This window comes from Gymnogyps californianus, chromosome 1, assembly GCF_018139145.2.
Source record: "Gymnogyps californianus isolate 813 chromosome 1, ASM1813914v2, whole genome shotgun sequence".
NCBI classification, from domain to species: Eukaryota; Metazoa; Chordata; class Aves; order Accipitriformes; family Cathartidae; genus Gymnogyps; species Gymnogyps californianus.
The window spans coordinates 146,581,955-146,599,805 of record NC_059471.1 but is presented as its reverse complement, the minus strand read 5'-3'; the positions used below and the strand labels follow the sequence as shown (position 1 = coordinate 146,599,805).

General features: G+C 35.6%; 1 protein-coding gene across 3 annotated transcripts in view; it reads left to right on the top strand.

Annotated features, from left to right (window-relative positions):
* Positions 1 to 17,851, top strand: part of PLEKHA5 (pleckstrin homology domain containing A5) — a 171,618-nt gene that overhangs the window by 129,750 nt on the left and 24,017 nt on the right. For 2 of the 3 annotated variants that reach the window (XM_050913312.1, XM_050913305.1), the window contains exons 12-16: positions 1,065 to 1,148; positions 3,954 to 4,073; positions 4,764 to 4,817; positions 11,381 to 11,461; positions 17,303 to 17,365. In XM_050913312.1, the coding sequence (XP_050769269.1) occupies positions 1,065 to 1,148; positions 3,954 to 4,073; positions 4,764 to 4,817; positions 11,381 to 11,461; positions 17,303 to 17,365 (402 nt within the window). The remainder of the gene's footprint in view (positions 1 to 1,064; positions 1,149 to 3,953; positions 4,074 to 4,763; positions 4,818 to 11,380; positions 11,462 to 17,302; positions 17,366 to 17,851) is intronic. The other variant, XM_050913319.1, reaches the window with a different exon arrangement.

The following is a 17,851-nucleotide window of genomic DNA, read 5'->3' as shown; positions in this document are numbered from 1 at the left end:
CAACCTTAGCACTTGACTAGTGTAACTTTGATGGTCTTCATCAGTGAGAGGGAGACATGAAGAATGGTAAACCTGGGTGCCGTATGTGGCTCTGCTATAATCCGTCATGCTTGTGTTATGCACGTTTTTTAACAGATTGGAGATAATTACATAAAAATTACTCTTTCAGTTGGATGTAAAACTAGAGTTTGCGTAAAATGCTCCTGAACATTTTTCCTAAATCATTATCTCAGGTGTATCTCTCTTTACGTTTCTTGATGCAGGGAAAAAATCTTTAACCACACCTTAAAGCAGTTTAAACAACTTACAGTTGATTACTAAGTCTTGTTTTTGGAAGTATTTAGGTCCCTATCAACAAAGGAGTCATTTTGTTTTGACATCCTTTGTCTCAGCTGCACTGGAAATTTAGTAATCGGTGCTTCTCGCACATCTGAGAAATACCATGAGGGTCAGTGCTGCAGAACATGTGCTTACTTGTCCTTTCAGCCATATTTGCTTTCTGATATTTTTTTTTTCCTTGTGAAACACTTTATGCTAGTATTTCATTTCATATTTAGTATCTTTGATACAAGACTCCTGTTTCCCTTTGGTTTTTCATGCTATTGGGTTTGTATTTTTTTAGGTACACATCTAGCTTTTGCCTTTAACTTAAAAACACAGACCTGTTTTTAAGAGGTGGGTAATTAGGAGACTATTTGAAATCGGTAGGGTAAATTTAAGATTTAAACCCCATCTGTATAGAGATCTTAAGTTTTTAAACAGCTTTCAATGATGAGTGAAAAACTAGAATTGTTGTTTACCCAGGTTATCAGTAGGGCAACAACTATGAGGGAAGACTGTTAATTAAATGAATGATGAAAGCTGGGGTATTCCTAAAATTTAGAGGTAGGCTGCTTGAGTGTCCTAGATAGTAGATCAGCAAGGAGTATGACTGGCCGAAGCTGGCACAAATCATAGCAAATTTGTCATGAGTGTGAAGTTGGCTTGACTTTTTTTTAGCATTTAATAGTTTTTGAGTCTTTAGATAACTATGGATGATACTGTGCTATTTTATTTTTGTACAGCATGTCTTTGTGCCCGACAGAAGGTCAATGCCAGCAGGTCTGAGTTTACAGCCTGTTACTCCTCAGAGCCTCCAAGGCAAAACAGTGAGTTGGATTTTTATTTGGTACATCAGGGTTTTTTTTAAGAATAATCCTTTAAGTATGAAGAGGCTACACTGAAATTTTATTCTATTCAAAGCTTGCATTAAATGTAGCCTTTATTTTAATTATTGGGGATTTTTAAAGCAAATAAAGTACTCCTCTGTGGTTGCATTGAATTCTGAGAATATTGTGTAGCTGCTGAGTCCAGATTTTCTTTGAGAAATACAGGGTTGGGTTTTTTTTCCATCATCTTTGATACATTACAGAAATTCCTGGGAGAGAGTAGAGTACATCACAGAACACATACTTCTCCATTAATTATTTAGAAAATCCTATCAGTAAAGTTTACCTTTTTTGGAAATCTTAAGGATACTAAAATTGCATTTGGTAAAATTGTGTCCTTTCTGAAATCTCCCATTTTACTGTGGTAGAGCTGAAATTCTCGTTAAAGGTATTTCATCAAAGTAATATTGGTGAATACTGTCCACCTTCCTAGCTGAAACATGACTCTTAGGCAAAAGCTAAGAGATTGTCCTCATTTTATGTCATTTCTTTACCAATTTTTGTCTCCTTTCCATAATCTTTCTCTGTCCATCTGAAATTACTGTTTGAGAGAGTTATGAATTAAGAATACAGATTTTGAATCATACTGTGGGCAACAGCTCCCCAGTCAATCCTTCCACTGCCTTGACCCCTGTTTCTTGCACTTCCCAGCATGAATCCCTGGCATCTTCAGCAACTTACGGGTTGGCCTTTGGCAGCTGGCGCCTTATCTCTGCGCCTTGTCTTCTGCAGACGTTTCTTTGGGTTCACGGCCCCATCAGCTCTCCTGGGCTCTGCTGCTGAAGCTGGGCTGATGAGCGGGGTAGGGGGCAAGGGGGTCCAAGCTTCTGCCTGTGGAAACCAGAAGTCCTGCCCACAGCACAAGCATTGCAAGGGCTAGAGGAGGAAACCTGTAGGTAGCTCTTTAAACAAAATTTTGTCTTGTGGTTGTTGCAAGAGTCCGAAGAGCTGTATCAGAAGCACAGCACTTACAGCAATGTCAAACATGTTTGCAATATTATGAATGTCTAGAGAGGAGTAGGAATTACTGTTTGATGGGCTCCTCTATGGAAAAAAGTTTGCTTGCAAACATTGGATTTAAGTACCATTAAATAGTTTATTCCTAATGCACTAAAATCGGGCTTTTGCAGAACATACCAAGCAGAGTTTTGATCTTGAAAAAGTGTTTCACTGTTCCTTTTGTTTGAAGATGCTACTTTCAATTCTCTTATTTCTAAAAATAAGTTTTCTTGTGCTTTGAAATGATGTTAATTTTCAGACTGAACGCATTGTCACTGATTTTTGGAGAAAACTTGAAAATGTCTTGTTTAGCAGTCTAGATTCTTACGCTTACTCTCTGAAATTAAGTATTTTAAATCCAAGTATTGAAAGAGTGCTTACAAGAGGAAGATTGGCTGTTAGACAATCTGGCTTTGGTGTTAGTTTTCCCTCAAAGCAAATGGTTTTGACGACTGAAGCTATGTGGAAATCCCTTGCTCCCTCTTGTGGGCTACTGTGGTACGAGCTCACAATGGTGCCAGTGCCACACTTACTCTCAGGGATTTTTCTTCTTTATTCTAAGAAACTGGTATTTGTTTTTCAGTAATTTAAGATATGGTTCTCTGGAGCTTTTTTTCTTTACTTCTTTGCTTTGGGGAAATTCTGTGACTGTGGGAGAGAGCAAGCAGGGTTTTAGGGGTTTTTTGTGTTTGGGTTTGTTTTTTTCTTTAACTCACAGAACTTGTGGGAAAATCAAAATGCTGGATGAGTATTTAACCTCTTATAAGACTGACTTCTGGAGAAGTGTAAGAAACAGAAGCAAACGGGAACATAACAAAAATACTTGTCATGTTGAGTTTTGTAAGACTGACTTCTGGAGAAGTGTAAGAAACAGAAGCAAACGGGAACATAACAAAAATACTTGTCATGTTGAGTTTTGTTTTCTTTGAAGTATTGCTAATAGAAGTGGTTCCCAGGAATGGTTCAGGTAGAGTTTCCCAAAATGACCTAAAGTGATCTGTGTGGAATTACCTGACAAATACCCATTTGAGTGTGACTTTATTTCCATTATATATATAATCTTGGGTTTTAAATACTATTCTTCATCCCTCCCTAAGGCTATATTGTACATCTTAGTCATAAAAGTGAAGCAATAAATTAACTGGTAGCATCAGACGTGTGGAAGGTGGGATGGAAAATTATTTTTGTCATGCTTGTGCAGTTTTATTTTGTGAAAGGTGATTGTTTCTGATGTAGTTCAGTTATCATGGTTTTTTTATTATTTTTACTCTTAATTTTGACGCATACATTTGAAGAATTATTTTAGAAACTAGATTTTCTTGAGGGCATTTTTTGATTCTTTCACCAAGCTCAAATGACTCTCCATGTACAAGTAGTGATATCCCAAGGGCTGGAATTCTCCCCCTTCACTTAAGTCAATATCATCAATTTGATATGCATGTCAGAAAAAGTTTGAGGGCTGCACAGACTTTCTCCTTCGAAATCCTCACTTATTTTTGTCCTTTATACAGAATGTTGAACTTTTACAGCATTTGCAGTATCAATTGTTTTGAGTAGTTAAAAGTTAACCCTTCATTTTATATTTGAAAGTGGTCAATTTGGGGAAAAATGGTGTATCTTTTGTTGTATCACTATAGAAAGTTTTTGTAAGAAAGATACTAAGAACCCTTATTTTAATTAAGTGTTGTTTAGGATACCAATTAACCTTTTTTCTACTCTTTGGCTTCTCACACTGCACTCCTTCAGCCAGAGGAGCTCACGCTGCTGCTAATAAAGCTGAGACGGCAGCAAGCTGAACTGAGTAGTATCCGGGAACACACACTAGCACAGCTCATGCAACTAAAACTTGAGGCCAGCAGCCCAAAGGTCAGCTATAAAGCAATGTGTGTCATGTACCATTCTCACTAACTTGTAGTCATTCATTAATCAAAGTTTGTATTGTACCGTTAGTGCAAAATTTTCTGACTGCTATGGGAGTAGAATAGCGTAACATTGGTTCTTTGTGTATGTGATGTTCTGCTATTAACCCTTTGAGGCTTTACTTACAGCTTTTTGATACTAGCTGAGTCAAAATTACATAGGAGTATTTTAAAATATATTGTAGTTAAGTTTAAAGTTAAAGGTTTTAACCTATTGTTATTATTATCAAAATTAGTAGTGATAGATCATGAGATTAATTTATTGTTTATACTGTCTCGTATCAGATACAATCTTATTTGTAATCTGTGTATGAAAATCAGGACATGTTTAAAACACAGATTTATCAAAGGGTTTATAGTTGTCTGTGTAGTAGACATTTACATGGGCTTACTGTATTTTATATGTAAAACCAAAATGTAATGTAGTAGTTCATAGTCTGATTCATGGCAAACTTTCATCACTTCTGTTTCGGGATCAAAACTTGTTAACAATTCACCAAAAAAAGCAGATAAAAGTAGCATGATATTTCTACATAAAATAGGAAGATCACTGTCTAGTTTACATCTTTTAAAGCTCTTTTCATGCATTCTGCACCTTCTGTCCCTTTCGTTTTTCCCTCTGACTGCTGCCTGCTAGAATGAGATTCTTTCACATCACCTTCAAAGGAATGCCATATATTTGGATCATCAGGTGGGATTTGCAATTTTCTTGTGCGTTTACATTTCTTAATGCTTTTTGCCTGCTCCTATCAAGCTGGAAATATTTGGGGAGAAGGATTTTCAGTGCTTTTTATGAAGTTGGATATTTAGTATGTGCCCTTTTTAAGTAGCACAGAATATCTTAATCGATTACAAATTTGACGTGTAATGGAAAAAAAAACCCTTAATTTAAAATTCATCAGAATACAGTAGCCACTCACCAATTAATTTTTCTGTTCTTCATTTACTTCTTATAATAACACTAACTGTAGCATTTTATCATCTTTAACCAAAGTCGTAATATATTTCCAAGTTCATATGACACACATGCAATTTATAGAAAATTAGTACTTCTGATAATTTTAGCTTTCTGAATTAAGAAGAGTTAGATGTTTCTACAGGACATTAAATGAAAGGAGGGTCAAACATGAAAAAATATGGTTCATTACTTTTTCTCCTTTTACTCAGTTATTTCTTAAAGATTTATATAAGAATAAGATTTTACTTCTTTACAACTTCTGATAACTTATGGAGTGAGGGTACAATTCTGTCTTCACTAACATAATTGATTGCCAAGTGAAGAATTGTGATATCACATACCTCTTTTTATGGCTTTGTTGCATGATCGAATGGGACTTCTGTACAAGTTGTGTGAGAGAAGTTTTTAAATGGGAAATTTTTACTAGCACTTATAAAAGACAGTCATAAGTGCTTAGAAGAAATATAAGCAACTGGGTGTCTTAGTCAAAAATATAAAAATTGCTGGAGCTTTTTCTTTTTCTAATATTCTTTCTTCTAATGTAATTTTTCAGCCTTACAGTTAAAACCAACTGTTCTTAGAACTTTTATGTCCTACATGTTCCTGTGATAGGATTTCAATGAGTTACTAAAAACCACACATGCACACGGAGACATACACATACACGCACCGGCGGGCTTGGTTCACCCAGTGACTTTATTTTCCTATTATCTCTTGGAAACAAGGTGTGAATTGTGACCAATTCAGTTAGATGGCAATGCATTTCTAAACATCTCTGTCTTGTCTTAAGTGGCTGCAGGAGGTCCAAAACAGTAGGGAAAAACTGCTTGCTAAATTAGGCCAAAATATTTCATCCAACTCAAATATTTCCAGTTTATAATGTTTTGGAATAAGGGAATAATTCTGTCTTCAACCATGTAATTCATTGCCAAGAAAGGACAACTGTCCATGTGAAGTTTAAAACTATGTACCATGCTGTTGCTTGATTAGCCAAGCTTGTCAGTATAATGGACAGGATTAAACGGAGAGAATTGCCTATGTATAACATGCAAAGTGGTAAAAAGGATTTTCTTTTTACTTGCCTCGGATAAAATTTAGAAATGTGATGTGATAAACATTAATTTAGGGGAGTGTCTAAATCTTATAAATGTGCCATAATTACCCCTACCAGAGATGCAAGAAATCACTGCACTTCTTTACTGTAAGAAATCATTATCAAGTCTAAAATATATTACCTGAATCACAAAATCATGGAAGAGCAGGTTGGAATACTTGTCCCAGTTTCTGGTCAGTTTTTCTTTTTTTTGCTTTGTTTTAATATAACACTGCCACCTACCTGTATGAAATAAATCCCCCGGAGAGCCTTTTGCTTTGAGTACCACTGCTTCTAGGGGTATCTCATTTATATCTTTTTGTTACTTTGTCCAGTATCAGTTTTCCTTTATGTTGGGAAGAAAAAAAATCAAAGTTTATTTCAGTCTAATTGAGGCCTTTCCTCCTCGTTATCCACATCCGTAACCAGCTTGCATAATCACTTGCCCTCTTTGAATTTTAAATGTTCAATGTACTTAAATTAGGTATTTCCACTGATATTTAGTCTCTGAAAATAGTGTCAAAACCTACTTTGCCTAGAGCATGTGGTGGAACTCTAGTCCTGTTATCTTCAACTCTCACCTTTTTGGTCACAAAGAATTCAGTACTGTACATAACAATAATTAGTAAGTTTGTACTGAGGTTGCACAGGTGAATTTTCAGGCCGACTAAAGTTCATGTGTAGGGAGGGTAACTTTTATGCTGTGGCAGTAAGTTGTTGTCTACTGGTTAGGTGGCTTTCTTATCAAGACTCAAGAATATTCCATAGCCTTTTTTAAGTCATGCTTCTTTTTTGTACTGCTGTTTCCTTTTGAGATGCTTAGAAATTCTTATGTTATGCTTTTTGATGTTTTTGTATTATGCTTTCAGAATTTTTGTTGTTGTTGTTGTAGTTCAGATAGAGAAAAAAAGATTAAAGAGACTGACACACAGATATCCAGCCATATGATTTCTTTGATGTCTTATGGCCAAAAGAATGATTGTCAGGCATCCTTTTTTTTTTTTTTTTTTTTTCCCAAAGTGAGGTTGTGAACCAGTCTGCTGGCTCGAGGTTCGTAGAGAGGCAGGAGAGAGACTCGTTTGCCTTTTAAGAAGTAGTTCTTTGGACATAGCTAGCAACCCTAGGCAACGATGATTTGTTTGCCAAAGTGGGACATGTTATGCAGGCACATACAATCTCAGTCTTCTGCATTATAAAATTTGAAGGGATCACTTATTGTGTATTACTGAATCCAAGCCAGCAGTCTCCTTAATGTATTTGTACCCAGTAATTACAATAACAGTAATTAAAAGTAGGAACATAATTTTTTTTCAAATAAAAGCTAGACACGCTTTTTCTCTCCTTTGTAAATAAAGCCATGGCAGGAGGTCCCACTTGAATCTTTCTGTTACTATGGAGAATTCCAGCAAACCAGTCTTTTAGTACACTTCTGAAAAGTTTTACTATCAACATAAAATTCTTTTGCTGGAAAACTCCTTTCTACCGAGCTCAAGCTATCTATGTAAAACTCTCCATGTGTGTTGTCATATTGATCTCAGCATATCCCAGGCTTGTTTGTCACAGTAGAAGTTCTACTAAATTTCCTTTAGTTGTCTTTTTTTTTTTTCCCCCTGTTTTTTGAAATGGCTATTTATGTCAATAGTTTAGGTGTTAAGTAGTTCATATACTTCTGCTGGTACTTTCATTTTTAGTTTCTTTCAGTTTTCAAAGGGTGCATAAAAATAAACAGAACTTGAACAAGAAGTTGTCAAAGAAAGGAGTGAAGGTCCCACAGCCAACATCTATACTGTCTTGGTGTTTTTCTTCTGTTTTCTCCTCTTCACCACCCTCTTTCTAAGGTGCTAAAGGTGGTTCTGGGAACAGGTAGTAAATTAAGGGAGGCTGGAATAGTACAAGGGGGTTTGGATAGAGCTGACAGATATCCTGTATTATATCTGATATCTTGTGTTTCAGCCTAAAATTGTATGTATGTCCTCTATTAGCAACATATAGGATACTACTATTGTATTTTTCAGGTTATCTGGAAAAGGTAGATTGAGCTGACCCAGCCACCACTGTGGTTCTTTCTGCTGCTTTTTTTTTTTTTTTCCTTTTCCCTCCCCAGAGGAAGAAGGCAGGCTCAAGGACAGGGGCTCTGTAGGGTGAAAAAAAGACTGCGCTGGAGGCAGCATTGCTGTAAAAAGAAGGCAGGAAGGAAAAGTGCTTTCTTCTGCTTTTTTTGGACAGAAGATTAAAGAGCAGAGGAAAGGTGGGAGAAAAGCTTGGTCAGGTCCTATTGCCACTGCTTTTACCATCAGGAAGCTTGAGAGGAAATGGATAAAACTGCCAATCTGAGCTCAGTCTTTTGTCACCCATAACATACAGTCTTATGAGTGAGGTCAGCTGTCCTGGTAGGGAGCCACTATTCCAGCTGATCGCTGCCGCCAGAACAGCACTTACTGAAATGCATCTGTGTAGGGTGTTATCAAACACAGAAGAGAATTTAGGAAAAGGAAGGAAGAGAAAAGTTATCAACAGCTTGGCTTTACAGTTTAAAACACTAAATACCCACTCAGATACTTGCTCATAAATAATGTAGCTGTTCATATAGATCATATGTCAAGGAGGTGTTTTTTTCATTGGAAAATGCTCTTATATACTACATCAGTAAAGAAAAAAGCAAAGATGAAGCATCACTTCTGGGGAGAAAGAGTTATTTACTAGAAGTAGAAAGTGATAAAGCCAAGACTGCTGGATTTTATTTGGTTTTACTGCTGTGTTGCCGTGTGGCATCAGGCAGTTCACACTTCAGTTTGCTTATGAAAATCTTAATTCTGATTTTTGCGACTTCTTTAATTGGAGAGACTCTATGAGTATAATACTGTTAGTATTATACATAGGATCTAAAAGGTGTCCTTTACTGTACAAAAATATTTTTTTTTCCCTGAAGTGAGAGAAAATCAAGGCTTATTTCTGTTATGAACAAGCAAATATTTTTCCTTGAGCTATTTACTCAGTGTAAATAGTGTCCAACTTCAGTTTGGGAGTAGCCTCATGATAATGCTTTAAGAACACAAAATAGGTATCCTCTTCACCTTTTAGAGCATGGGACTTGCCATTGTGTCCTGCGTAACTCTGGTTTACTTTGCCATTTCTTCAGCACGCATTGCTTTGTGTGTGTGCTAGCTTTAGTTAATGGAAGGTTTGTGACAGATACATACTCCCTCAAGAACATAATTTCTCAATAGTTAAATGTCAGTATTTTTTTGAAACATTATTTCCTAAAGGAGAAAAAAGCTTGCTATATTTGACTGCTACAACGGCTCTTTGGTTGGCATTATTTTACCAATTATCTGGTTTTTGGTCTTTGTTCCATAAGGCCTTAAGGAACTGGAGCTTTTCTGGAAATAACTGGCCTTTGCAAACAGTGTTAGATAAGCACAGTTAAGCACCAATGGTAGTAAAAATATTGGAAGAAGTCCTATGAATCAAAGTTGGAGCTGTCTGGAGGACAAAACATTACTTCAGAACATCTTTTGAGCGAATCCACTTTGCTTCTTTTCTAATCTGGATGAAAACAATCTCTGAACAGTTCCACAGAAATTAATTCCGGTGTTGTCTGTTATCAGTTAGAAAGGAAAAATTTGAAAGATTGTAAAAAAGAATCAGCTGAAGAGCCTGAAGCTGTTGAAATCCTCCTAATAAAAATGCATCCAAACCAGTATACTCCTAATAAAATATTTCAGCCTCAGAGCAATTTTTCCTTTACAAGTATTTCAGTTGGCTGTAGTTTGATTGCTTGGCTTTGGACCTTATTGTTGATCTTACTATTGAGATATCTTTTGGTATCAGCCGGTGCACCCACTCTCTGGACAAAATTTTAATGTAAAGGGAGAACAACTTCTTGTGTCAGTTCTAGTTTTCTGTTTATGTCTACTGTAGATGATGGAGCAAATGGGAGGGGTTGCTTGTTTGGGTTTTTTCCTGCCTTAAACAAACAGAGCATCATAAGCTTGCCATGCCTTCTTAAGATAAGGTGCTCTTTATTGGGTGATTAACTTATCAGCTGATCAGACTTTACTATGTACAAAAAACAACAACAACAAAAAAGGTCCTCTATCTGCAACAAGAAAAATGTGTTTCCCATAAGGAGAGAAAAATATACTTCTCCAAATGTACAAATTAGATTTTTTTTTTTTTCCCCCTAAATAATTAGGGGCAAGAAAATCCAAAAGGCATCAAAACCTCAGGGTTTCTGTTGCATTTCAATCTGTGAAACAAAACCTTGCCATGCAAATTCATGGTGAATGCATATATATACATAAAGACAGAGTGAAAGATCATAAATATTCATACACACACTTCCTTCCTGTGTAACCATACTTAAAACAGGTATTGCTAATGTTTCCAACAGGTCCTAAAGTTTCCAACAAAAATAGGAGGGAAATTGTGCATTTAAGTGACTTTTAAGTTTCTTTCGGAGAGGAAAACTATCTGTTTTCATATTTTTTCCCTTACTCTTAGGCAAGTCTCCTTTTTAAAACCAAAAACCCCATACTATTTTCTGTGTTGCAGTTTTTACTGTAATAATCAAAGTATCTGGTTTTGACATTGCACACATATCCGTAAATACTAATCATTATAGAAGATGTCTGACCAGTTCCGAAATAGTTTCACCCTCGTATATGGGGGTGGATAAATATAATGAGTAATGATTCAAAGTTCCTAAGTATATAAATCAGTGCAGTATATAAAGACATTTTGTGATACATGAACATAAGTCTAAACCTCGCTTCAATATTCAGAGGCTGGGAATGCTTATATCTTTTTAATGTACATTGAGTTATTAAATCTATAATTTAAAAGGTTTTCTCATAAAGGTTTGAGTGTTCCTATTGCATAATCAGATAATACTTTTCATTTCAATATCGTGCAAAGCTGGGCTTATTTTAAGCATTTTTATTTTTAAAAAGGGAGAGTGTTGGTGAATAAATATTACACTGGTTTTGAGCATTTATGTGTTTTTGATACATTTGCTTGATATTAAACTTTTCAGATGTTGATATTACTGAATGATGGAATATATAAAAAGCATGGGATAAAATGTAATCTACTGTATTATTAGAAAAAATTAAAGTAGAGGCTATATTTTACAGTGTCGTCTTTCAAATCTAGCCATGCTGTAAACTGATGTTTGCTGTATGCTCCTCCTGATTTGAAATAGATGAAAGAGAATGAACCTTTAATCACCATGGTTCACACTATGATTGAGAACTCGGCGCTAAGACCGCAACTGTACCAGCAAGTAAGGTCTTGGATAGTGAATGAAATTGCTTTATCATCTGCGAAAATTTTCCTTAGTGACAGTTTTGGTTGTTCCTCAGATTTATTCATAACATTGGTGTTTCTCTTATTTGCTTTGGAAAACCACAAGTCATCCATGCTTTATAAAATGCTGCAATATCGTTAGCATGGCTTTTGCTGCGTTTTTGTTGTTAAGTATTAAATGTACACTTTTGAATAACTCTTTCTGTCTAGACAATTTAATTAGTTGATGTTTTATGCAGGTGTCCAGTAAATTCATAAAACTTCCAATAAGCTTCCAACATTTGTCTTAGCATGATTCTCTGCAATTAGTGTTCAAAGGTGCTTCTTTCTTTTGACCACTACAAAAGCATGTGAGTGGTGTTTACCTGGTCATTTCTGGCAATTTTGTTTTGTTCTAGGAAGTGGATTTACAAGTTTTTGTTTGCACCTACCAAGCCTTTAGCCACTGAAGAAAGAAAGGATCAAAATTACTTTGATCTGGGGACTGTAAATCCAAAAGGCAGTGTCTGTTCATAAAGTCACAGCAGACTTAACCATGCACACTTACAGAGTATCTAGTGATGGTTGTAAATGGTGAGATGGAAGAAGAATCAGAAATGTGAATGGAAATATTGTCTGTGAGTTGAGACCTGCATTAACTTATGAGCATGGCCAATACGTATCTGTTGGCACTGCAGTGTCTTAGGGATACTGGGGCTTAACTGAATATCTCCTGTCACATCAGGGAATGTTTAAGAAGTTTCTAGCCTCAACTGCAACAAAGATGGTGTTCTTACTTAAATGACTATGATGTTTTGCAGCAGATGAGGTGTGCAATTCTGGCTGCCAGTCAGAAGGGAATATCTGACCAGTTCCCTTACATTTGCATTTATGCCCTTGTGAGCCAAAATGACATATAAAGGTTGCATAGTTTGAAGAAAAGGAGACATTCTGCCATGTAAAACAGTCATTTATTAATGATTAATGCTTTGCCATGTTTCTAAAAAATGCTGCAGCTTAATTTCATGTTTCATGTTTTTTGGAAGTCAACTCCACATTGTAGATTTTCTTGTGATCCTGAAAAGTTGCAAGAAAAATCTCAGCTTTCCAAAGGAAGTTGGGTTGTGAGTGGCTTTGATTTCAGGATCATCCAATTTGTGCTCCTATGTGCAAAATAGGAACCTTAACATGGAACCTGAAGGAACTATTTGGGAGTGGAATGGGAGAAGCAAGGTGCCTTCAAGCCCTAAATGAAATTGTGTTTTGTTGTGGTTTTTTTAAAGAAGCCTAGCTGTTATGATTTTTTTAAAGCAAATCAATTTTCTGCAATAGAGTAAGTAAGACAAATAAGTCAACATACATACAATGAACAGATGTGCTTTGGATGTGTCAGGGTAAACTAGCTCAGCTTCTAATACTAATATAGACACATTTGGGGTATAGCTATGCCTGCGCTAGTCTGCCTGCTTATTTAGGGGTACCAATAAATTTCAGAGTGCTGTCGTGATAAAGCTATGCTGTCAGCTAAGGTATTGCTACACAGCACTGCCTTCACCTTGTAGACATACGTGCCGCTTTGTATCTGACACTGAATAAGCACTTTTTTTGACATTCTTGTCAAAGAAACAGTGAATCTAACAAGTCATGAAGATTGAATAACCTTTTGTCACTAGAGATGTGGTCTCTTCAGGTCAGAGTGTTTGCGACATGTTGGCAGGCTTGCGCAGGAGTTTCCTATACGAAATTCACATTAACGGACTTCCAGGAAAGGATAAAAATACACTCAAAATTTCACTGCCTAAATAGTCTTCTGAACTTTTGTAATGCCAAACTAACCTGTTTACTATTCTGGCAACTTATTTAAACAACATATAATTTTTTATTCAAATAAAATAAATTGTTTTTACTAGTCATCTTTCCCACTGCAGTTTTCAAGAAATGTAAACAATTGGGAGAAGCCTCTGTGTAAGCAACTGAAACCTGTTTTGTTGTCAAGATGATAAACTAGTTTCTGATGACCGTAACCATTCCTGCGGGTAGAGAAAAGGATCTTTCTTTGCTTCAGTTTATTCAGTTCAGTTTTATGACTGAGCTCATTTAGAGTTAAGCAAAGGAAAGCAAGGAAAGCTTGTATTTAATTAAAAACTAAGGTGTCTTGCTTCCTGGTTTTTTGTAATGATTAACGGTTCTTTAGTAAAATAGCTAAAATATGTACTATTTCAAATGTGTTATTTATAAGACATTTTTGTTTGTGACGTTACATCTTCACAGTTATTTAAATCACTTTGACTTACATGAGTTTGCTCTACAGACTGTACTGTAAATTTACAAGGATAAGCCAGGGCAATGATTCCATACATACAGACAAGAAAAATAGAGGCTTTTTACAGCCTGGACCCATTTCTACCTTGGGTTTTTTTCTTTCTTTCTAATACTAGGTGAGGAGTGTTAATCTTGTTTTCTAAAGCAGTAGATGCTGAGTTTAAAAAGTAGAGTTATCCTCAGTTCCCCTTATGTGTGTGAGTTCCCTAAAGGGGGAAAAACGAAAATCTGAGTGCAGCAAGCTAACATCCAGGTCTTTGCTTGGATAATTGTTCTTAATACATTAAAAACATATAAAAGTAGTCCTTGATTTTTTGCTCCTATAAGGATAGGTAGGTCTTGTTTATGTGGCATACATTATTATTATTTATTATTACTATTGCAGCAGCTGTATACATTTAAACTGTTATGCATGTTAGATTTTGAGATTTGTAGGTAGAAATATTTTTCAGGTTCTGTTATGAAAACGAGATGATTGTATTTGAGCTAAAAATCTTGTCTTTCCAATTTGTATTTGAAATGTTATCTGTTGCATTATGCAAAAGTAGAGGAGAATCTTGCTTACTGTGGGGTAAATGCCCATTTGCCTTGCTTCCTGATAGTAAGAAGTACTTTAAAAAAGAAAAAGAAAAAAACAAGACTCTTGGAAGTCTGACTTTAACCTTGTGCTCCCCACAAAACGTCCTAGATTGTCCTGTTTTAATTTCCTAAGTGCAGTATCTTGCAGAGATGCTTAGTGTGCTCTCAGGGTGTGAAATTTCCTGCCATGTATTTATTGAATCAAAATGGTTAGCGGAATCTGAAAATAGCCTATAAGGTAATGAAATAATACTGTCACTTAAATGGTTTTTAATATTTACTGCTTAAATAGGTTTAACCCCTCATGTCTCAAGAGAGAGATTTGCCTAATCTGCATTTATTTGGGAAGAAATTTCCCTCTAAGGACATCTTATATTGTGTGTCCATTGTGGTAGATTTATCCAGTTCTGTGATTCATCTGGTACTGGCATTTGACGGAGATGGGGACTGTACAGTGGGACTGTAAAGTAGGTGACAAATTATTTCTAACGTAAGATGGAAATTCAATTAAGGTCACTTTACCTTTTCACATGTAACGATACATGTTTGGCCAAACTCTGCGTGTGCAGTTTGCCTTTCAAAAATGATAAGTTCTCTTTGTAGGTATTCAGGGTGCTGCTCCTTAATGTTTGGGCGCCGTGCAGTTTATTTCACCATGTTAAGAGGAATGGACTTTTTTGTATTTGAGTAGGCAAATGTCAAGGAAAAGTGCAGAAGTCAGCAGCAAGTCACATCGTTTGTTCAGTAGGTGGCACTCTTTCTCTGAAATTACTGTCCTGGTAAAGTATTTGTAGGAACGATTTGGTGAGAGAGGCGTTTGTTGAACGTGACATAAAATACTTTTCGATAACTTGATCGTTGGAGCTCTTATAATGCATTTTCCAGGGTTATGAGGTTGTTAACCTTGCTTGTAATGTGTAATTGCATTTTGTCTACTGCAATTCCTCTCATAGTTCCAGTAGGATGTGATAGCATTCTGCACTTTTTGCCTTAAGCTGATTTATAGATGTGCTGTGGAAAGAGAAGCTGCTGTTTTGTCAGAGAAAGATTAAGTGTTTCATACTATTTTTAGAGGTTTTGCGCTAAGCCTACGTAAAATGTTGCAGTAGAAATGTTGAAATCAAGTGGCTCTCCAGCAGTGCCCATTGTGGGAAACTAGTACTGCTGACACAAGCAAGAAGTTGGCAGCAATTTTAAAAGTGTGATAGGATTTTAATAAGAACAACTAGCACGTGTATAGTGTTCTCTGAAAATGTGTTTTCATTTTCTGAATACTTAAAATATATTCTTTTTAGGAGGTAGGCAGGGATATAAAGATGCTAAATTGGCAAGCTATTTTAAACTTGGCTATAATTAAGGTTGAAATGCCAAAAAAAAAATTTTCTCTCTTTTGAAAAATAAGAGTGTAAAAAATACTGGCTTGAAAAAATGACATTACATTTTTCCAGGCAAGCTATATAAGATGCTGAGCAGTGTCTTGGGAAGATGTATTTATCTAATAGGGGATAATCTTTCTTTTGTAAAATCTTTCTGTTGTGAAATATAACTAGGTTTTCTCTGTAAGTTAAAGACATTTGGCCATGTTTATGAGTTTTTTTAAATATTTCCATTCCTCATTTTTCTCTCGTGATAAAATCAACAGTTAAAAAACACAACTCTACAATAGTAGGAGTTTAAATAGATATCTTAATTTTTCTGACATTCATGAGGTGCAAAAGTGCTGTGGCTTTTTTTCATATTCCAACACTCATTTTCATAAAATATCCATTTCAAAGAAAGTTACTGTGTGGTTTTAATACACTATACATACTTTTAAATTGTCACCAGGTGCATTTGCATGAGGTATGTGGACATAATGTCTTGAAATGAAACACTTAAGTGTGTCGAAGACATGTACGTTTGTTTGGAATGCTTGTCTGATTAACCCTTCCCTAGTCCTTTTATTTATAAGTGTCCTTTAACATGGACTTGTGTTTTTGTAGTCTTTCTTGCACTATTAAGTCATGATGACCTAATTATGACAGATACATGAAAGGAAAGCATCTGTGTTGGGACTCGATGCACACGTTTTTAATTAAATAGAATATGAAGGTTAATAGTGTTATGCCAATACTTGCTGTATAGGACATTAAGTAGTTACTGTATGTGACAGTCCATTCTAAAATGGGGAGCTACCTTTTTTGATGTCAAATATTTTTAAATCTTGTTACTTGTCAGTTCAGAGATTGAAAGAGTTAAGAACCTAATATGAGGAGCTGTATGACAGTAATTTGAGGATACCTTATATGCTGACTGGCATGAGGAGACAAGTTTGCCTGGGTCCAAAGATAAAATAGAAGGGCTTCCATTTATGGCATTTCTAGTAATACTCTGTTGGAGGCGAGGGAATCCATATGAAAAAGTAGGCAGAGAGGTCTTTGGTGCCACTTACTGGGCATGTGTCTGTAACAAGATATTTTACGCATATTTTGTGTACTTAGGTCATTCTGTTCTGATTTCAGATCCACATCAGAATATCTTCCTTGTGAATACACTTGACCTTAGTGTGCCTAGAATGGTTAATTCCAAGTAGAATGAGCCCCTGTATTTAGAATGCACATGAAAAACATACATAATGATGTATAACTCTGTCTAGATGTACTCTGACAGTTTCATCTTCCTACATAATCCATGTTTGATTTAGTTGTACATCTTTAAAAATCCAGTTTGCGTTAGAAACTAGCCTATTAATTTAATGCAACTTTCTACTGACAGTCTGCTTGACATTCCATGTACTTATCTTCATTAATATATATTGGCTAAAAATACATTGTTCAATGTGGTATGTTTGACTTTCAAGCAAAACCTGATTTCTATATTGAAACTCTTAAGCTGAACAGTAGTTTCATTTCTGTAGTCCAATTAAGTTGTTTTATGGCAATGTTATTCTTCCTTATAGTTAACACAAGAAGAATGTAGGGGTACATTATACAAATATAGAACTGAAGAGCTGGATATTGATGTAAGTCATTTGTATTTCTTCTTCCTTGGAAATGTTGGTATTTGTCTATTTATTTTGATAATAATTTCCCCCTTGACTTCTGGGTTTGAAACGCACTTCATATAGGTGATTACCAACAGAAATTGCTTTGTGAAATTGAGGGGCGTAAGACTCTTTTTTGTAATAAGCTTCTAACTGGCAGGAAGTATTACATTTTAGGCTGAAATTTCAAGTATTATATCTGTTCAAAGGTGAATTGCTTCTAGAAAGGAATTAATAACTTTAGAAGGGAAAAACTCTGTAGTTGTAGTTCAGTTGCATGAGAGCTGTAATTTCTCAGGAAATATGACTGATACTCCAAAACTGAAATTTGGCATGGGTAGTTACCATTCAGAGTATTGGGTTGCTAGTTACTAAAGAAAAGGGGCTTGATGTAAAATTGGTGGTGAAAAATACACACATATAGTCATACTGTATATGCATACGTATGCATGTCTAGTCATTCTT